Source organism: Marmota marmota, unplaced genomic scaffold (genome assembly GCF_001458135.2).
Source record: "Marmota marmota marmota unplaced genomic scaffold, marMar, whole genome shotgun sequence".
In the NCBI taxonomy this organism is placed as follows: Eukaryota; Metazoa; Chordata; class Mammalia; order Rodentia; family Sciuridae; genus Marmota; species Marmota marmota.
This window is the reverse complement of record NW_025999932.1, coordinates 45,659,927-45,682,440: the sequence shown is the minus strand read 5'-3', so window position 1 is coordinate 45,682,440 and position 22,514 is coordinate 45,659,927. Positions and strand designations below refer to the sequence as shown.

Below are 22,514 nucleotides of genomic sequence, written 5' to 3'. Positions count from 1 at the left end.
CCCACACATACATATATACATATTTCAAATAGGCACTAGCTGATAAATCTGGAACTAAAATTTCCATTGTGTAACTGTATTGCAGTCAACCTGTGTCTGAATCCCTGAGTGGGTCCACCTTCTCAGCAGGGAAATTTCCTGCAGGCAGCCACTGCCAGCTGATTCACCAGGTCCAGGGGGAAGGAGGATCTGAAGTGAATTTTCAGGCAAATGCCTCTGTAGCGGTTCGAATAAGAAGCTGATTGCTAGGGTTACCTCAGCTTCCTGCCTTCTCTCCCGAATCTTCAGAGGTCATACTGTGTACTTGCCAAGAAGCACTCATCTGGAAAATTGCCTTAAGCCAGATTAAATATAACATCACTGTTTTTAACCTATATCTCACATGGCATACATGTCTTTATCTTCATATCTTGCTGCATTTTGAAGGCCATACCTGTCTCTACGCTCAGCCCTGAAAAGATAGGAGAAAAATCTTGCTAAAAATACTAAGCATTGTAGCTTCCAGCTGCCTCAGAAAGCTTGGTATGGATGTAAAATGAGCATTTCAGCAAGAAGAACCACATGAGCCTAGTCTATCTGTCCTTCCAGTTCTAGGTCACTTGTTCGCCCCCCCCCCCAATGTTCTCTTTGGTAAAGGTACTTCTCAATTTTATACAGCCAGTCAGAGCCTTTGCTTTCTGTCCAAGACCTTCTGTTTAGGGAATATCCAGAGGCTTCTGACCCATGTTAATAGCTCAATTGGAAAGGAACATAAGCCACACAAATATAGTCTAGCATTGGTAATAATCAGATAAGTCATGCAAAAATTAATAAGTACATAAGGTCATCTCCCAAAAGATAATAGGGGGCAGTCTTCTACAATAAAAGCTGCCAGAATGAATGGATTTTAAAGGGAAATGAAAACTAAAGAGCCAGAACAACTTTGGACTCTTAAAAATTATTGATATTTTCTGCTGCTAGGTAGATGACCTCCTGGTCACAGGTGTTGGGGAGGTAGCCATTCCCTGTACCCCATAGCAAGATGTGGACCACCTTGTTAAGAGTTTGATTTTTTTTTAATTAAAAAAAGTAAGCAAACAAAAGATGAATTTTTCAAAGCACACTTTAATCACTTACTTAAAAAGGAGAAGTACAGTGTTTGATCCAATTCTATACACAAGAACTTGAACATAAATAGAAAATAGCCACAACCAGATGATAAAGCCATCCAAAAGCATGGAAGTACCCAGCCCACAAGGCTTTAAACCACTGCACAGATTTCTTAGATTTCCTACATCCCTTCCTGGAAAAAGAAAAAAAAACTTTTAAATTTTGTTTTCTTACGAGTTCCCCACAAAGACAAAAGTCACGTGAAACAGTTGAAGTCAGTGAATGCCTCATGTATGCTCCTAGGTCTCTATTTTAGAACCAGAAATGCCATCATTTTTTCATAGTCATCTGATTTTCTTACCATTTTAGAGCCACGTAAATAAAAGTTCATAATAAGACAAAAGAAAATTATTTTTTTTACTTATATCTGTTCCATAGAAAACTGGTTAAATTTTTTAAATAATAAAAAGCAAGCAGTAGAGGGGGGTTGGGGGAATTGGTTGGTCAGACTGGTTCTAAATTTCTGAACTGCTTTGGAATTAAATTACAAGGTAGAGGATTCCACTGACTCTTCTGTAGGTGGACAATGAGAGAAAAGTAAAGTCCAGAACCTCATCCGAAGATCCTCCTGAGATTTATTTGGGGTGTACAACTTAGTGCATAAAAGGTCTTTTCTCCAGAAAACTCAGAGCACCTTGCATATATAATTTAGCAGGTAAAATTTACTTGACTGGTATGTACAAAGCGTCTTTCCAGGAGCTTAGGGGAAATTTGGTCCCTCAACCTCCTTCAGATGTTAATCTGCCTAATTAAGCCCCAGGTTGCTTTCAGGCATGCATCAGTGAGGCTACATGGATAAGGATGGTCATTCAGCAAATTTTCCTGTACAAAGAATCCCTAGAATCCATACTGAGTTCTCTGTAATTTCCAGATGTCACCTCACTACAGGTTTTATTAGACCCATGGTACCCCAGACCTCTGACAATCCCACCCTAGAAGAACTTTATTTTAGTTGGGAAGTGCATCCCAAAATACAGATGACTCTCAAGAGAAATCATCATCAAATGAGGGCAAATATCCTAAGTCCCTAGAGTGGTAGAACTATGCACCTAAATATCACTGCTAAAGAAACACACTTCTAGATTCCTCTACAGATATGTAAAAAGTGGAGATCATTTTCAACAAACATTTTATTTCTATTTCATCCTAATGCCTAGCAGTTTCCTGGGGTTGCTGTAGGAAGATAAGATTATAATTCAGAAGGTAGCCATCATTATAGACATAGAGTTTTTGGTCAAAGGGGTGATAATTGATGCTCTGCACTCTTTCCTTCACCTTATTCATTGTAATGCTCAGATGCCCTTCTTTCCCTGTGTTTGTGTCATAGTAGTAAAAAATCTCTTCTGTTCTGGTGTTCAACGTACGGGTGGCATAGAGAACCCCACAAACCATGAAGGCATTAGAAACAGACGGTTTGTACTGCTTCGTAAACCAAGTATTCAGCACCTCGAGGGTGGTGTCATTGAGTTTGCTTATCACTATGTTACCAGTGCTGGCTTCTGTGGCATAAATCACCCACAGTCCATGCTCATCCACAGCAAAGTCAATATCTTGCCAAGCAACATTAGCGTATGAAAAACGGTTATTATAGGCAGCATTAGGCAACGCTCGAGTCACAGCAACCCTGTTAGTGGTCAGGTTAATTTTGGCAATATTCCCAGTGTTGTACCAATTAACATACATGTTGTTGTTGTAAACTGCTGTACCACTGCCTTGGCCATAGCCAATCTGAGAGCTTCGAGCATTTGAGTACAATAGCAAATCATCCAGAGTGTCGTGGAGTCTGTAATATTGCAATGTCCTCCCATTCGTCTCCAAAGGCGCCACCCAATACTGCCCTGTCTTTGGATTCTGGGGAGAGTAATCCCGACCCCAGGCACCGTAAAGAAAGGAAAACCCTCTCCAGTTGAGCTGAACCACAGACGGTTTGCTGATGTTCATCACACCACCGTGACTACAGCTTCCTATAGAACGAGAAAAGGAAAAAGGCTTTCTTAGAGACAATGAATGACAGCATACAAACCGTTTAATATTCTAAGAACCAAAGGCATCCATCAATATTTTCCCTGTCAAGGTTCAGTGACAACAGTGGCTCTGCTGTAGAAGAACCAAACTTCTCTTCAGTTTCAGTCTCAAAGTGAATCCACTGTCACATCTACAGAGAACGACTTTCTGTTTCTATGAATGGGCTTTTCCATCAGGAAAATGGAGATAATGAAACTGCCAAGAGCCATATCTAAAAGTTTGGAGGAGTCCAGAGAGAGAAAAAGGGAAACTTGACAAATTTAATATATTGTCTTCTACAAAAAAAAAAAGAAAATTGCAAATATTATCTTTTTTTTTTTTCATTTTCTTATAGCAGAATCAAGAAGGTACAACCATCTCAAAAGCTTGCCCTGTTTTCATAAAACCAGAAGGTGCTACTTTTCCAGGGTCAACCCCAGGGAGAATTGTGATGAAGGAGAAGATGATCTTTGCCTAGTCTCCATGTCTGCCTTCCCTATGACCCCCAAGTGAATATCCACATCAATCCTGCTCCAAGCCAATCTCAGGAGAGGAAGTTTTAAATATAGTATTTTATAGATCCAAAAAGATGGTCTAGAATGGTGGGGTTTCAGCCTGGAGAAGCCATGAAGCTATTTTCAAGACAGCATTGCCTGCTTTGTGCCCACCATATAGCCCATCGCATAAATCGCTTGGTGACCATCTTGCTGCAGAGTTATGAGGCGAGTCCTGCTATTCGTAACCCATATGCTGCTGTGCCCCAGCATGACAGGCAAGTATTTCATCCTTCCCATTCTGACATGGTCATTGTCATAATGTGTACAATCAAGTGGGACCAGATGCACTGGTCCATTGAATCTGCATTCCCTGAAACACTGTGTAAATGACTCAGCCTGGGCAACCGGCCCCTAACATTGAACTCCCTCTGAAATGCCTGCCAACCCAAAGTGCTTATAAATGAAGCATATAAATAAATGCATAAAAAAATGAAATAAAATTCCTCCCAGGTTTTAATAATAACTATCCAAAGAGTTGAATGCATATTTTGGGGGGTCTTAACAAATACTCTTTAAAAAAAATGGTAAGGTTGTTTACAAGATTAAAAAAAAAGAAAACTCAAATTCAACTTCAGGTATATTTAAGGTCATTTTCCTTCATTCTGCTGCTCAGAGCAGAGCAGGTGAGGAAGAAGGGAACAGAACCTGAATCACTGGATCTGGCTTTAAATGCTTGGAGGGAATTAGGGGAGCTATGGAGAACACATGAGTGAGCTGGAACCAAAGGCAGAGTTCCAAAGAATTGCCTGAGATGAGAGCACTGAGGGGTTTAGGGGAGCCAGGCACTGGTCTCTGAGCCTCTGCCTCTGCCCAATATGGAGAGACTCATTCCTTTCCTTGCTGAATGCTTCCCCCTCTACCTTCTTCACTCAAGGACTGACTGCTCAGAGGGGAAACCATTACTAGAAATCCTGCTTTTATTTTTCCAATCTGCTGGGACATTTTGGTCCCAGAATTAAATACATGCTCTTTAAATGCTCTCATAAATACACAGTTGGTGAGAAAACCAGCCAACCATACAACAGGTAGAGAAATGAAACCACTCTGTACCCAACCTCAAATAATTTTGCATATCATTAAACAGAACACAGTCACAGGTTTATTTTAATAATGCATGCACCATTTCATAAATAAAAAAGCAACGTGTGTTCAACCAAGAGACTGTTCTCCACTAAAGAAATAATAAATAAAATTATAAATTATTATTTCTTCTCCTCAAAGTGATCTCTCAGATGAATGCTTGTTTGCTTTTGTTTATGAAACAATGCATGAATTATTAAAATAAAGTTAGTGGTGTGTTCAGTTTAATGATAACAAAAACTGTTCCAGTTTCCATATGCTACAAACTGGATTTTTTAGTTAAAATATCTTCCTAAAAACTTATTATTCAACTATATTTCACTGTGAGGCAATGAAAGAAAATCACTTTTTTTCTTTCAGGTTGGGAAACTTAAGAATGGTTTGCTTCATTGAATCTTACCTTTCTAGAACGAAAATACCCCACCAGCAGCAACAAAATATTTTAGAAAAATTTATGATGCATATAACTTACTCAAGCATTATCATGGGGTTAAAGATAAACCATCTGTCTCCAGATGTAGAAATCTTCAGATATAAAGGAACCAACATAGGCTGGGGGTGTAGCTCAGTGGTAAAGCACTTGCCTAGCATATGTGAGGCACTGGGTTCAATCCTCAGTACCACATAAAAATAAATAAATAAAATAAAGGTTTTGCGTCCATCTACAACTAAAAAAAGAAAAAAAAACTTTTTTAAAAATAAAGGAACCAACATAAACCTGTCAAAAAATATCATTATTACTCGTACTATTATAGTGGTAGTCCTATTATTGGTAGTATAATAGTATTAAATACTGGCAATAGTATTAATACTATTACTGCTAATGGTAATAATAATGGTTCATAGTTTTATGAGAAAATTAAAATTGTATGAAGCTTTCTTCACCTTCCCAACCAATCCTAAACCCTCTCCTGTCCATTTTGTTATTCCCCCTTTATCCTCCAGCCCCTTTGGGCCATTTTTAGTGCTCTTGGCTATGGTCAAACAGAAGTAGCAATAGGGACAAGAACTAAGTTATATCGCTGTCAAAGCTGCACATGTGGTGACATTAGTGACAGGCCAGTGAAAAGATTATGAGGGGGTTTTGCCAATTCCCAGCATCAAACCAACATGGAAACAACAATGAACCTGACAGCCATCATTGCACCTGCTGCTGATCCTCCTAAACCCATATACCCTGAGCTTCTCACCACCCTTCCTGGTCTCACACCCCTCCCAGCCCCTTCCTTTGGGTCAAAGTCTTAAATACACTTCATTCCCTTCTTACCCATCTTCCATCCCAGCCATGGTCCAAGAACTGTGAAGGATCAGTGGACCATTTGCACTTTCTTGTGGAAGAAAACATACCACAGAGCTTTCAGGAGCAAAAATACTCTTTTAACTACTCCAAAAGCACGGAAGCAAAGAACATGGGGTGTTCAGTCAGGTAGGTGAGCTGTTGGAACTGTGTGTGATTCCATAAGTCCTGGGTATACTCCGCTATTGGAGCACCTTGGAAGGCAGCCTGTACAGTGACAATATTAACAGACAGCTTCCAATCCAAATCCCAACTGCCATACTCAGAGCTGTGCATCCCTAAGCAAGCTATTTAACCTTTTGAATTTCAATTTCCTTATGATAAAAGAAAAATAATAATATTCTGCAAGACCTTTGGACAGAATGAAGTCTTATAAATGTAAATAAATGATAACTATCATTATAATCATGTCATATTACAGGGAGAGTTCACATGACTGTCTACCCTCTTGAGTAGTGAGTGGTTCTGGAGGTTGCTTTACCCATCCTGGTAACCCCAGGTCTCAGAATAGGATCAGCCACACAGAAGACCAAATTATGTTTGTGGAATAAAGGAAAAAAGATTGATCAAATCACTTAAACTCAACTTATCCTAAAGAACTTAACCTTCACCCTGCCACATATCTGACTTTTCAAAGAGCCTGACATTTATTCCATAGAACATGATACAAGATGCCCCTTGCACAAGTGAATCTTTGGTTGGCCTGTATATTCATCAGGCAATTTAGCAGAATTCTGGAAATACCCAGGAAAGTCACAGTCATGAGACTTTCAAATATTCTCATCTGGCTTTTTAAAATTATCATGGTTAGTAGTGTCAAACATTAAAATGTCAAATATTTTTGCCTGAAGAGAAACTTAATCTTGGATCTATCAATGCATTCTTGCAACTGGGAAACTAAATTTTATTTGAATCCCAAGGAGAAGAATGCCATTGACTTGTAAGAAATAGGCAATGAAAATGGTCATAACCCTAAAACAACTGAGACTAAGTTGATTCTGAATTATTAGATGTTGCTACTCAATATTGACCTTTCCTGAGCTTTGGATTTAAGTAATTCACCCCATTTCTTTCATACCCTGTTCAATCACCAGCCATTTACTGAGCACCTACTATATACCAGCAAAGCCTGGCATCCCCCAGGCAAGATCCCTGCGCATTTCCATCACATTTTGCCAATGCAGAGTCATTTGAACTCGGAGGAAAAACAGAGGGAGGGCGAAGTCAGTTGTTTTAAGGAAAAATGTTAATGAAGTGAAGGCCAATTACTTTAAATTAGAAAGATATATGAAATGAAGCAGAAAAGGATGTTATTTGTAGCAAAAGCAAATACAAAGTGCATTTTACTGAACCCAAAACATACGTAGCAGTTCTAAGTTCAAGTTGACCATAGGGTTAGCAAACTGCAGCCGCAAGGGAGGAGCCCTGAGAGCACAGAACTACTTTATAGCTGAGACTTGCATACAGTCTTTTTTGTTCTGTGCAACTCTGCAGTGAAAAAAAGCAGACAGGCCAGATTTTAAAGTCCCATAATAGTGAGTAACTTTAATTAAAGTCTCCACAGGCTCACAACTTTGTGGTGCCTGGGGATTTTTCAATTCTGCATTATCAACCAATCCGAACAGAAAGAGAGAGCAAGTGAAAGAAATTGATTTAAAAACATGACAAAAAGTCAGTTTAATATAAACATCATAAATATAATATGAACAAAGCTGGAGGAGGGCCAAGTGGCTTGGCAGGGATCCAGGTACAGACAAGGTTGTGGGAAAGTGAGTGGAAATCTGGGTTCAATTTGCTTAAACAACACAGCTGGGCTGAGATGGTTCTCAAAAGTCTAAGTGTGAGGGCCTGAGGGAAAGTTCTGGAAAAAAATCCAACAAAAATAGTCCAATGGACTTACTGGTTTTCCTCCCCACCCCCAATACTGAGCCATGTATTTTCTCCTCCACCAACCATCTTTGAGTTTCTGACACCTGACACTCTGAGATGACCAGAGAGGGAAGTTTGCATTTTACCTTCAGCTCTGTCACTACCTGCTGTGTGACCTCAGGGAAATCAGCATCCTTGCTACTCAAGTCCCCTCCTCTGAGACATGAAGGGGCTGAGATAGGTGTTCCTGAATGTCCCTCCTTACTCTAAAATGTCCTCATTCTGAAATCTGCATAGAAAACTATGCCAGAAAAGAAGGATTGTTTGCTGGGGAAACGGGGCACTCGTTCCGTTATCAACAGAGGTTGTCACATTGCTTCCACTTTGGCCTCAGTGAACCTTCATGGACCACTGGAGCCTGTTCTCATTTCTAAAACATGTTTACATGTTGGTCCCAGGCCAAACTTAGCCTTAGTTTGTTACAGAAGACAGACCGCTGTCTTTGCCTTAAACATCCTCTGTATGTCAGACTAGGACAGAGTCCCCACTACAGAAGGAGAGAAAAGTGTCCCCTGAATAAGACCAAGAGGCTTGTCACCATGGTCATATCTAATTGAGGCCTTAAAGAAATCAGTTACATTAACAAAGATCCAGAAACTCACAGTCCAAAAGGAAACAGATTGTGAGGGTTGGAATTAATACAGATAACAAAGCCTGTCTGATCTGATGAAAAGAGACAGTACCCATTTGGGCTAAGAATCTTACAGCTCGCTGAGAGAAGCTCCCTGTGACATAGTGTCCCTAAAGGACAGGGATGAACACTGCAGCTGAGTTCACCTGGCAGCGGGCACTGCAGTGCACAAGGATCTGGCCCTGCTGCTGTTCGCAGCAAGGTTTTCATTCCAATTATCATTATTACTAATAATATCCATTGCCAGTGTGTGAGTGCTGATTACAGAGCCCTGAGCTTCCCAGGTGTTGGCTCATTAATCCCCATGGCAACCTTACAAGGTATGTATTATTATTCTCCCATTTTACAAATGAAGAGATTAAGGATCTTTTGCCCCCAGCCACATAGCTGGAAAGCTCTGGTCTTTGGGATACCAAAGCTATGCCCTTGAGCTTCCTCTCCACTACCTCCATTCACAGAGGCATTTATAGAGCTTCCCACTGGGTGCTGTACTTAACCCCAAAGAGGATGGTGAGAGAATGAGATGCCACACGACCCTCCAGAGCTCACAGTCCTGGAGGGACGGCATGGGATCCCCCCAAGTACCACAACCTGTGGGCCCAACCGCTCAATTCTCACTAAATCTCAGGACATAGATTATAGTAAGTGCTCAACAGGGAAGAATAAAGGGAAATGTGAAGAGGAGGGGGGAAGAGAGGGAAGGAGAATGGGAAAGCAGTCAAATCCAAGGCATATACTAGTTCACCAGATAAATAAGCCAATCAGCACTCATAATCCACAGGAAAGCAGATGTCACACATAGATTCCAGAAGCTCTCCCCTGGGCCCCTGATAGCTCCTCTATCACCATAGAGATGGTTTTCCTATCAGTAAATACAGAGGGAACACATGTAACTCGTGGGATTTTGTTTTAAATCAACTCATTGTGCTTTTTCTCTGTGAACCCCAGAATATGACAGTAGAACTACTTGGGGTAAGGGGATTTAAAACATGGAAGAATAAGCTTAGAACTGCAAAAATAGGATCCTTCCATTATTACAACCCCCCCCACACACACACACACACACACACACACACATGATAGGACCTGGCTTTTGTAGCAAAAATATGGCCTGCTTACCTGGAGCAGGAGGCAGGATGACTGGATAGTTTTCCTCTTTAGAGGTCTCACATTCCTTCAGCTTGTTCTTTAGGGCCGCGATTTCTCGGCGAATGGCAAGGACATTGTTTTTGTCTAGTGTCTCCAGATCCTCTACCAGGAGAGACATATTCCTTATCTAAGGAAATAAAAATTCAGAGTGACTTTATGTTATTGTGCAATTTCTTTCATAAACATTCCAGGGCTGAATTTGTCATTTAGTGAGACATCGCTACAGAATACACCAGAGATTCTTCTGAATGGTTTCATTTGGAAGAATACATTTTATGGTTTAGTGTGAATGCCTGTCAGATCTCAGGCAGATGTGTGTGACAAGAAGAAAATGGCAAAGATTTTTAACAGCTTTAATAATAGAGCACGGACTCATTCTAGGCATCTACAAATGTCCATTAAAGTTCATTTCTAATAACCTTCCCCTATAAACTCGTGTTTACTCATGTTGTCTTATAATTAAGTTTCTAATGAATGATGAGGGCCAGAGAAAACTTAAATTCAAAATACGTAACTAGAATTGTCAATTATAGCCCATGTCATGACTGTGCTAGTAAATTCTCGTTGATATAAATTACCCAACCGTAACATTAATGTGATGGTCTTTATCCACATATCTTAAAAGCCTTCACTAAAGCATACTCACACACACACACACACACACACACACACACAAAATATTCTTAAAGGAGGTTGCCAGTATGTGAGAAGAATTCCAAGAAGGACCAAGGATTAGAAGGCTGTACAAAAGGAAGAACAGACCTAATGTGTCCACAGTCAAGTAGACTGTGGATTTCTACTACCATGATTTCTACTACCATGAAGATAAATCCAGAGCAGAAAACACACCCGCTCTAGCCATGGTATGGACAGTTGCTCAGATTTATGTCACCTCCTTTCTAAAGAACTCAAAGGCCCTGGAGCAGGGTTCTAATCATTAAATGACCTGTCTCTCAGTCAATGTGTTCCCAGTGTGCTTAACTAACTGTACAAAAAAAAAAAATAGGCCCAAACATAGAATGTGTGACATGATTGTGAGAAAGGAGCAGACTTAGAACTAGGGAGACATTGGTATCCAAGTCCTCACATTTGTTCATAGTCACTGAAGATAATTTAGTATTGACCCACTGAAAAGGGAAATCCTTCCTTACCTCCTCTTCCAGCTGGTCAACAATTTCTGTGCTTCCAACAAAATTCTCCTTCAGCCGTATGATCAGTTTCTTCATCTCGCTCACTTCTATCTTGATCAGCTCAAAGTCCAGTTCTGTGTAAGAAATGCTATCCTTCTCCATGATCTCTACTCGGACAGTTAGGTTTAAGAGTTTCTTTTCATACACACTGATTAATTGAACATATTTCTTCACCTGAAGAGGAATCAAAAGTCAGTTCCCAAAGTAATATAAAACATTATTCCTCCACTTCCAAACCCTGGAAGGCTATTTGCAACTATTTGATTCCTGTCAATCACTATAGGTTTTTCCTTGTGTTTTGTTGTTGTTGTTGTTTGTTTGTTTTTGTTTCTTGGTAAGGAAATGAATCAAAAATGTATTTAACTAGATTCTTTTTTGTTAACCCAAATGCAAACTAAAAAATTTAATTGCAAGCGATTTTGCACTTATACTAAAAATAATTTGCCTCAAAGTCATTATTCACGTATATATTTTTTAATCTCCATTTCAATGCTTGAAGATATTAACTCCTCAAACTGGATCAGAGTCTCTTGCCATCCCTCCTCCTCTCAATTCATTTGCTCTAATCAGGGTTTCTGAACCTGAGCTATTGACATTTTAGTAGATTTATTTCTGGAGGGTTGCTGTGCTGATAGCTACACATGCTAGTAGTGCCTCCTGACTCTCCATTGTGATATCCAGAAATATCTCTGGACATTGCTAAATGTTCTCTGGAGAGAAATTACCACCACCACCACCCTCCCTTTGCTTAGAACCATTGCTCTAAATGTAGGTATTTTCTTGAAGAGGGAGAAATATACTAAGTAGCATTCCTTCTTTGGTACCGTTTTAGCAATGAGTCCCTCTGCCCTTTACAAAGTCCCATGAAGGCCCAGCTTACCACACAATATCTGAGTGTATATGCAACAGGAAAGTGCACATTTCATTAAGTGCGCTCACATTTATTCCAAGAACTGATTATTGCAATCAGACCTTTAAATTACACATTTGTTGCATATATTTGAATGTCTGATCATTAAGTTAAAATACTTCCAAAAATTCCCTTGGTGGTTTAGTATATAATTGGAATCTCCAAATGGATATTTCAATAAACTGTTGGTGGCACTTTCCATATCTGATCTCTAAATGAAATGTCATGGCTTTTTAAAGGACCTGCTCATTAAAAGTTGCTGGATTTACTTTCTTTTAAAAAATATGAACATAAGTGATACTTCTGCCCAAACTGTGCTAATGTCAAATGGCTGGTCCACAGTGCCTGGATGAATTCGGAGCCAGATGTTGACCTCTAATCCTTCTAATACCAAAAGCAGTCCTAACTTCTGTCATTTTAGCCTTTCCACTTAACCCCACTGTGCAAATTAGAGTAGACTCAGAGGCCACAGACCTAAAGGGCCAGGGTTTCAGGCAAAGAGGATTTTAATGAAAAGTTAAAGATGCAGCCCTTGGCACTGCTAGTGTATCTCCTCAGGCAACTGATGTTCACTGCCATCAGGTGTGCCATCCCTAAGAGGCTGAAGGGCTGGTGACATTTTGGTTGATAAGAAGGTTTTCAAAAAAAATTATGTGTGTGTGTGCATATATATGGGTAAGACTAAACGAGTCCCCCTCAAAAATACACCCAGAGATATAGAGTGGCCAGGTTTCAGTTTCCACCAAATTGGGCATAAAACCTTGCCTGTGATACAAAAATAATAATAAAGCACCAAGCCATTGCAGAAATGGAAGTTTGAGAAATGAATATGCTTGTTGGCATTTGGTCTTGCCAGCTCTTGGAACAAATGAAACACCCCTAGCTTTCCTGGAACATTTTGGTGGCATGTCGCAGCTGTTGTTCTGCAAAAAATGAGTGATTCAACTGTCATCTCTGCTAAATAAAATGTGGCTCTCCCTGATTCTCACAGAAAACCAAGGCATCGCTTAGAGTTTGTAACCTGTGAGAATGTAGGTTGTGCCTGCCTTACCTCTGCTACAAAAGATAGTCTCTAAAAATCTGTTTGGAGGAAAATTTTATTTTTGAGGTTCTGTAAGCTGATGAAGAAAGCTCAGTGGTGCTCAGGAAAATTGGAATGATCCTCAGAGTTACAGAAAGCAGGAGAAAATTTGAAAAACCTAGAGTATAAACTTTACTGATTTAAATAGATTATTAGTATAGACCTTTCACATATATGGATTTGTAGTTTGAGAGAGCCTGGACAATTCTGAGAACATCCAAGCTCTACTTGGGAGATGCAGGCTCAGTAGAAGCAGTCCAGCTGTGTCTAACCTACATTCCTGGCACTTAATACATTTAGTGGATTTATTCCTCTTCTAGAAAATAGTTATATTAAAAGCAGTGTTCCTAAACAAAGAGAAGGTGGTGGTAGTGGTGGTGGTGAAGCTGGTGGTACTTTGTGTCCAAGGAACATTTATCAGTGTCTGGAGACAAAACTGGGGGTAGAGGGAAGTTACTGGCATTTAGAGGTCAGGGGTGTTGTAAAACAATCCTATCAAGAATATGAATCTAAGCCCAAGAGGACACATACCTGTGTCAAAATCTTTACCTTGAAATTTATAATTACTACAAATTTGAATATGGAAGACTCGTGTGTGCTAGCCTTCAAACCACTGGCCTAACATTCAGAGCTTCTGCTTCATTTTGTTTGTTATGCACTTACTATGTCATCAATGAAGAATCAAAGTCTGGAAGTTGTTTTGTCGTGGTTGCTATTGTATCTTAAAATCTTATAATTAAAAATGTAGTGTGGCTAGCTATTAAGTAGTTTGTCTGGTTCATATTTGTAACAATTTCACAATTCCTTAAAATCTGTGATCATAACTATGGCCAGATTATTTGAAATAAGTAAATGTTCTTTGCAACATACTGTTATTTCCAATAAGTCCTTAAAAATGAATACAACTAGGTTAATTGAAGCTGATGTGACCATCAGACATGGAGCACTTGGATGCTACACCCACCTGAGCTCAAATCTGACTTCAGTATTTAGTGGGCAAATCACTTAATTTCTCTAAGCTTTAGCTTCCTCCTAAAACTGAAGGTAATATTATCAAGCTTACAAGATTATTGTGAAGACTAGAGATGATGTGCATTAAGTGCCTAGCTAATGGATGCCCCCATACATTATAGAAATTAATAGAGAAACAGTGATCTCAGTGTTTTTCAATCTGACCTTTTAATTTATTATATTTCACTGCACAAAGCATTGCTCAATCAATGTTGTTTGTTTATGGGTTGCCTAAATGTCTCCCAGGCTGCCTCAACCTTCTCATGCATGAGGATCTATTAGCAAATGTGTCATATTAAATAACTTGCCCCAAAGACCATAAGCCTCCAGAGAAAGAAAAAAATCCTGAGCTGCCTTTTATGCTGTCTCTTTCCTAAGTACAGTCACAAAAGGACATGTCATAAACAACAGAAAAGTATAAAATGCTTTCAGCATCGTATGCAGAGGCAGCTCCCTGTCTTCTCTGTGTACTGGCACATAATGAATCAATGTAAGGCCGTCAAAACCCTTTTTGGCTGGCCTGCCCCAAACGGGCATTCCCCCAGGCTCCTAGATAAATGGTGATTTCCAAGGCAACCTAGGGACAGCTATAATAATTCACCTGGAAATTCAAAAGCCCTCAGCTGAAGAGATAACTTTGAATTCAAAGGCGTTACTGACCTACTGCATCTCATCTTGAGTCTGCACTGAAGGGTAACAGCCTGGCCAGGAGGAAGGAGAACTTTGATGATGGTAAACGCTCAAATTCCTGATCAGGCTTCACCAGCCAAGAGAGATGACCTTGGGCAAGTTCCTTTACCTCTATAAACCTCAGTGTTTCTATCCCTAAAATGGGAGGAAGGACCCCTGGCCTCTCTCCTTAAAGGACTTGCTAGAGAGGAATATAGAATTGGAAGCATATGGAAAAACACAAATGAAAGCTGCTACTGTTATCACCTGTCACATCAAATCAATTATGTAAATCCCAACTGTCAGGTAAGTTTCTTCCTTGGGTCTCAATCACAATCTTTTTTTTTTTTTGGGGGGGGGGACCAGTTACTAATACTTATGGGACTAAAAGTTTTCCTATCTACTCTGCCTTTCTTCCCTGTCAATTATTAGCAAAGCAGATGCCACCTGCACCACCTGCCCCATACCTACCTTTCAGGATTGAAATTAAATGTCCCATATTCATAAACCTGGCAATCCACCTACTCTCCCTGGAGCAGCAAGAGGTTTCAAACTGCCCTTCACACTCCTGGCAGCAATGACGACATGCAAATCAGTGGCTTCCACTATTTCAAAGCAAATGACTCTAACTGAAAAGATCTTTACCTAGGATTTTCCTCTACTTGTTATGTTTTTATGCATAACTTCTTATCTGTACTTGATTATGCTGGAATAAGGCTATGAATATTAATGGTTGGAATTTATAATTTAGTGCTGTGCCTTTTCTACTGATTAATTCAAGGACGTTTTATTTCTTAAGAAGCTAGGTTCCTGGAGTAGTCAAACACATTTTCTTGGTCACTTATTTAAACTTAGAATATTTATCTACCAATTCAGGTTGAAAGCAGGGTCTCAGCCTCACCATAATTTTTGTCTTAAAGGATAACTATGCTGGATGTTAAGGTGGTGAAGCTTAAATTTCTGAAGAAAACTTATTTTGAGTCTTGCAGTAAACCCAGAGCTCCTTGTAAATTAATGGAGTTGTATTAAATAATGCATAATATGATTATACTCTAGCTTGGACTTCACCTGTGCAGAAAATAGGAGGCTTTCTAATTGATTTGTAACTTGAATGAAAATCCGGAAGGGGTCAAAAGTGGAAGGCTAAGTCACATTGCTCCAGCCAGCTGGGAGAAATGCAAAGTGTTGAGGATAGCTTCCTCTGGCCAGAGAAAAGCAGGAATCAGAGGCTTCCAGTTAAGTTTTTAAGAGGCCTGTGAGTGTAGATTCAAATTCCCAAGGAAGCCTCCAATTCTGATCTAATGCTGGACCAGAATGAAATGCTCTTGTGGAAACAACAGAAGACAAGTACCAAAAAACAAAGGAAGGAAGAGAGCAAACTGTAAAGATTTAAATGTGTATGTGTGTGTGCACGTGTATGCGTGCGTGTATGTGTGTACACATGCATGAGTGCAAGCACAAGAGAAGGGAAAAGAGGGAAGGAAGGGGAATGAGAGGGAGAAGATTTGGGGGAGGGAGAGGGGAGGAAAAAGGAAAAGAATAAAAAATCATCCAAAAGGAAGAGAAGACCAAAAAGAGTCAAAGAGAAGAGGAGGAAGAGAGGAGGAGGAGGAGGAAGAGGAGGAGAAGGAGGAGGAGGAGGAGGAGGAATCAAGAAGAAAACAGAAAGATTAGAAGGAATAGACAAGAGACAGGATTGAGGCAAAGGGAACAAGAAAGAAAAGCAGGAAGGAAATAGAAGGAAAGGTGAAGGAAAGAGAAAATAGACTAAAGAGGATAGAGGAGAGCAAAGAAAAGAAGGCAAAGCTGGATGAAAGATCTAGAAGAACAACAAAGGAAAGAAGAAACAGACAAACGAAAACTGCAGAGCTGGCATTTGCAGGGAGAACTTGCAGCCTCTTAATGACTCATGAGGACCACAGCCCTGGAGCGAGCCTGCTGTGGACACCCTCCATCCTGCCTTCTCACCCTGCCATGAGGAACTACAGAGATGGACTGTGAACGAATGCTAGGATGCCATAAGATATAAAAGTGCTATCTTTGGTACAGTGAAGAATGATTGCTTCTAATATACCAAACAACCAAGTGCTTTGTTTTGCTTCTTTGCTATTTGTTCTTAACAGATATTGTCTTAAAAGAAAATGCTTACTTTAGAAAGCTCCTTCTCAAACTTCACAGACAGGGTGTGAGCTATGTACTCCAAGCGTTCCACTCGGTTCGCAGGAAAGGTGGTGTCTGGCAGAGAAACAGAGCACTGGCAGGTTCCACGTTCATCCACAGAGCCGGTGAAATTGGAAAATGACTGTAGATAATAATAAGGTAGACATCAATAATAAGCTGGAAAATGAGGGGTTTTTGGCAACAGGAGTGACAGAAATTGGCTTATCAAATGAGGGCTTGGAGGCAAGCAAGTGGAGTCCAACATATAAACAAATAGGATCACAGAAGCAAGCTGAAACTGGGATGTTGTCATGAGATGGGGACCTCACAGAGCATTTAACCACATCTCTAGCTGTTGGACTACGCCACTGTGTCCCCAGCCTTTACCCAAAGAAGATTCTTCATTCTTGAGGAGTCTTAAAGGAAATCATTACCATCTATACACAACTTACACAAAGAAAGGGAAAGAAAGAAGTGATGAGAATCCTTAAATTTAAATATCAATTCTACCACTTCCTGATGTGACTTCTTAAGTCTCAGTTTCCTCATCTGTAAAACAGAGATGAGATTGTCACAGGATTTGTCCTCAGGATTAACCAAGTAATGTGAGCCAAGTTCCTGGCACCTAGTAGGTGATCTATTTGTTGTCAATTTTCTCTTCTGTTAAACATCACCCTTCCCTCACCTTTTATCCCAATCCCAATCTAATTCATCCCAAGTGGGATGAGGAAGCCTCCAAGGGTGTGGGCTGGGGAAAATATACAATGCAAATTCATCTTCTCTCTTCAGCTGCGAAATTGTATAACTAACATTCTTCAAAATGGAAATAAATACACCATTGGTTAAAAAACTGAGCAATGTATGAGTTTTGGAGATTTTGTGCAAATGTTTTAAATAAAAGTTCTCCAGCTTACCACTTGCAGGAAAGTCATTTTAAAATATTTGATGTTTCTTTAAGATATTCAGGCTCACACTTTGGTGCCGCTGCATATTTTAAAATGACAGGTTTGAAAGATCCTGTTTTTATTTTGTCCCCTTTGAACTACCCCAAGGGGATGCTGGCACAATTAACATTTTTTTTATTACTACCATTGCCTTACAGAGTGGGACTCTCAGCAGCCGACTGTCTGTGCCTTTTAATGATCTCATCTGAAGGCCAGCCCAAAGCTCACCTGTGGAGCATCAGCCTGAAGGGACTTTTCATAGAACTATGAAGGAGAGAGCAGTGGTTTTCAGAGTCTGAAGACTCAGGCCATGACTCTCAACGTTCAAGTCAGCCAGCTGCAGCTGAGGTTGCGTTCTTTCTGCATTCTCTGTGTGTTCTCTACCCACCTCCAAGACTCCTGAGCAAGCCTGGCCTAGATGCATATGCCATCAGCCTAACCCAGCTGTGACCTCTGGGCTAATTAAGACTTTTGCAACCAAGGGATTTTTTTGTTGTTGATATTGTGTTTTTACTATTTTTTTTAAATTTAGCCTAAGTTTCTTTAAGATAATCAGAAAGGGAGAAAAAAAATAAAAAACAAAAAGTGTGTGTCTCAAACTCTCCTTGCCAGGTAATTTCTTGATATTGGCCTCAATTTTCTTTTCTAATCACATCCCCACACCTGTAGAAATCAGAGAGTAAGGAAGAGGAACAAGCAGTATGCTAAAGATGGGAAAGGGGATGGGGTGGGGAGGGGAGGAGTCTTTGCCAGGGATGAATCAGGACAGGAGGAGATACACCAGCCTGTCAGAGAGGCCAGCCTCTCTCAAACTCAGCTCTATCACTGTCTAAAATTAGAAAGACTCCAATTCGAGCATGCCAGGTCTTTTATAGGAAGGACCAACAAATCACAGGCTTTTGAAGAAATAGCTTATTATAATAACTGTCTAGCAATAAAAAAAAAGAAAAGAAAAGAAAGAAAAAAAATCTTGCATTGCAATTGACAAGAGGAGGTTAATTAGCTGCCCAAGACAGGGTTGGACCATCTTAGATTTCTCTGAAAAGCTCTGTCAACTCAGGAGACAGCAGATATCATCAAGTAGTCTCCAGACATTCAACTAGGAACCACTAGCTAACAACTTTTAGTCTTGAAGATCACCTGAAAGACAGACAAATAATTACGAGTCTTGCTGACAGCCATTCCACTGGTTTCTATTGAACATCTCTGTCCCAACATTGCGGGCTTCTCTCCCGCTTATCATCAGCCCAGCATGCTCAGCTGACATCAAAATGGTCCATAAGTTTGATCGGTGTCTCCCATTAGAGATATTTCTGCTCCTTGAATTCAAAGACAATGAAGCTAATGGTGATGAGTCTCTCTCTGTGGTGAATGCTTAAACTCTACTTGGGTGTAACATGAGGACTGAGAGACAAAGACAGATACTTGTCCCTTTGGCCTTTGGAAAGATATGTGATCCCCCTGGCGGAGGGCAAATAGGGTCCTGTGTGACCCACAAAACACCCAGCTCTGCTTGGTTCCCACTCAGGACGTGTTCAATTAACATTTACTGATGTATACGATTTGTAAGACTCTGGCATAAGATGATTAAGACCAATTTCAGCCAGGAATCAGGACCACCATCTTTATAAAATTCTTAAGGTTTGTTTGTTTTCCAACCATCCCAGTAGCCTGACTCATTGTGGTTCTGATTCTGCTAGTTACTGCACAGAGCAAAGCATCAAGCCCTTTCCTTGTCTATAAAATGAGGCTGTGAAGCAGCCCCTTCTTTGGAGGCATGCAGAGTGCTCTGAGCCCTACGGCAGAAGGTGCAACTCACATTTGTGATTTAAGGTTGCAAATGGCTCTAATTAGTAGCCAAGTCTAAGTGCCCACAAAGATTCAAGGCATAAAATAATGGTACTCAACATTTTCAGCGTACAGAAAATGATACGTTTGGAACTTGCTCAATGACAGTTATAAAAGGGTTTTCCACCACTTTCCAAAGAGCTCATCAAGCTGACAGCCAGCCCCAGAAAATTAGGTTGATAGTGGAATTGACACCCAGTCCACTATAAAAAAAAAAAAAAGAGAGATTGGAGTTGTAACACTGAATCACCAGAGGGAGATAAGTAAACTAAGAAGGTAATTAGAACCTCAAGATACAATTTAACCACCATTTCTTATCTCCTTTTAAATATTTGTCTTCTTACCAGATAATACGCATTTTTAATTTCTCTTTTTTCTTGACCTATATTTTATTTTATATTATTTTAGCTGATCTTCCCCAAATGCTGGTTTTTGATTCATGATAAAGCTTCATAACAAATTATTGTTTGTTAACCTCACTTTGAAAAATATGCTAACCAATTCTAATTGTCCCCAGAAATTGTTCAGTATCATGGGATAAAATTATGCATCTGATTTCTGGCTACAAAGAATGCTTGTGCATATTCATGATTCTGAAAACTTTCTCCTCTTTAAAATAAGGAATTTTCATCTATTCTCCCTAGAGATAGAGAAAGCTGTGTACAGAGAGATGGTATTCATTATAAACACCCTGGAAATGAGTTAAAAGCAGGGAGAAATAACTGATTTTGAGTTATATAACTTGCCAGCTTAGTGACTTTAAGCCAAAGATTTTACCTTACTAAGCCTCCGCTTTAACATCTCTAAAACGAGATCACTTATTTTACCTGCCTCTTAGGGTTAAATAATATATATTATATACTTAACCTGGTCCTGGTCTTTTAGGTACACAGTGACAATTATTGCTATTGTCTTCCTCTAGGATCTCTCCAAACCATTTGCTAGTCATCACATTTTCATTGTCTACATATTCGGATGGTGCCAAAGAAAGCAAGCAAACAGTATCCCCTTCACCCCTTCTCCCATTCACCCCTTCATTCAGAAGTGCTTATATAAGTAGCAACCTAATTTGTGAATGAAGATCCAAGAAGTGCAGAAGGAGGAGGTTTGATGGAATCTGGACCTCCAACCCCAAATTTTAATGAAGCAAGGTTAGCCTAGGAAGTTTTATAGAGTAGGCCTCTTGCAGAAAGGCTCAAAGAAGACACAGATAGGGCTAGGAATGTGGCTCAAGCGGTAGCGTGCTTGCCTGGCGTGCTTGCAGCGCTGGGTTCGATCCTCAGCACCACATACAAATAAAGATGTTGTGTCTGCCAAAAACTAAAACAATAAATATTAAAAAAAATTCTCCCTCTCTCTCTCTCTTTAAAAAAATTTATTTTAAAAAAAAGAAGGCACAGATAACTGTTTTGTTTTGTTTTGTTGCTCCCAATCTCTCACCCCTCCTTACCTGTTCTCGTTTCTTTAAAGGAGATCTAAAGAAGACTCATCCTCCAAGGGGCTGGGCTAACTATGTGTCCTACAAGGTAGCCTAGCTGGACCAATCCCTTTTTAGTACATGGGGGTTTTGTTGGTTTGTTTTTTTACTGTAGTTGTTTGTCACTGGAAATGGACTTAAGGATTCCCTATAAAGAAGATCCAAAAGAGTTAAAATTCCTCAGGAAATGTCCACATGTAGAGGCACTTGCTAAAAAACAAAAATTCCTCCCCTTACTTCTCTCTTCTTTACAAACTAAGGACAGAGAAACTGCCTGGACTCCTCCTGGAGCATCAAGGTAACTCCCTTGAGGGTTACTTTTTACCATGCTAGGGGTCCCTTCTTGCCAGCAAATCAATTTAACAAACTTTCCTGGAGCTGCTACTTACAGGGCCCCTTCCATAAGGATTCCTACCCCAGACTGCATGTGAGAATCACCTGGGGATTTTTTTTTAATATCTGATATTTAAATATCTAAGTAGGATAGAACCCACACATTTGGGCCTTGGGAGTCTCATGGCCACTGGTCCTAATGTGCAGACTGGTTTAAGAACCTCTTTAAAGCAAGATTCTTTCCCCAAAGCCTCCAGCTGGAGAACTAGGATGTTCTCTCTTGCTAACAATTTAATTATTTCACCCAGGTTTTAATTCATTTCCAGGGCACCTATAGTGAACAGCAAGAGCCATAAATCTTTTAGAGTGCCCAGGTCTATCCATCCATGAAATTGTATTTAGGTCCCCAAAAAGCTAAAGGAAGGGAATGAACACAACTCACTCAGACTCTGGGGCCCCCTTACCTGGGGTGCAGCATGGCCTTTTGGCCAAGTTAAAACTGAAGTTGGAGCTACAGTCAAAGCCTCCGGAAAGTCAGAGGTCCAGAGGCTCCGATTCTCCAATCCTCCAACAGCAGAGCTGAGAACGAACAGATGGGGTAGGAGGAAAGCAAGGCCCCACCTCATCTTGTCCTCTTGACAGGATCCACTGGCTTCTGCCCAGAGCTCAGGGATCTCTTATAGTGCCCAGTGGGGATTTCCCCATGGCAAGTGTGTGGGGAAAGAGGAAGCAACCAGGGAACACATGACCCAGGAGGGTCAGGATGCCCAGTAACTTGAGTCATATCCACATCTCACCGAGCCCTACTCTATAACCTGCCCTTAGATCCAGATTATCCCTTGACAAATATTAACTCAATTGTGCTTTTTCAAGCCCAATATCTGCTTACCAACTCGGTATGCCCTTTAAAGAGATGGGGTCAAAGATAATCTCTGTGAATAAGACAGAGTATACAAGTTCCAGGAAGGAAAAGCAATTCTGGGTCCTTTGTCTGGAAGCCACTTCTAGGTGTGATCTCACACTTCACTGAATGCTGCTTTCCAGAGAAAGTGAGGGCGCTCACTTTAGAGACCCCGAGTCCCTCCCAGTATGCCT

At 40.3% G+C, this 22,514-nt stretch overlaps 1 protein-coding gene across 1 annotated transcript; it reads right to left on the bottom strand.

Annotated features, from left to right (window-relative positions):
- Positions 1-1,084: 1,084 nt before the first annotated feature.
- On the bottom strand, positions 1,085-22,066 carry Olfm4 (olfactomedin 4). Its single transcript, XM_015484340.2, has 5 exons — positions 21,884-22,066; positions 16,807-16,959; positions 10,948-11,160; positions 9,767-9,923; positions 1,085-3,113 (listed from the first exon to the last, which is right to left on the bottom strand). The coding sequence occupies exons 1-5, from the start codon at positions 22,043-22,045 to the stop codon at positions 2,296-2,298; spliced, it is 1,503 nt and encodes a 500-aa protein (XP_015339826.1). The 5' UTR covers positions 22,046-22,066; the 3' UTR covers positions 1,085-2,295.
- Positions 22,067-22,514: the final 448 nt, after the last annotated feature.

Excerpts from the sequence above, each read along its gene's own strand:
- Olfm4 (XM_015484340.2), bottom strand. The coding sequence starts at position 22,045 with ATGAGGTGGGGCCTTGCTTTCCTCCTACCCCATCTGTTCGTTCTCAGC. Across the intron at positions 16,960-21,883 it reads AAGGCCATGCTGCACCCCAG|TCATTTTCCAATTTCACCGG; the intron begins GTAAGGGGGCCC and ends TATTATCTACAG. Across the intron at positions 9,924-10,947 it reads TTGACCAGCTGGAAGAGGAG|ATAAGGAATATGTCTCTCCT; the intron begins GTAAGGAAGGAT and ends TTATTTCCTTAG.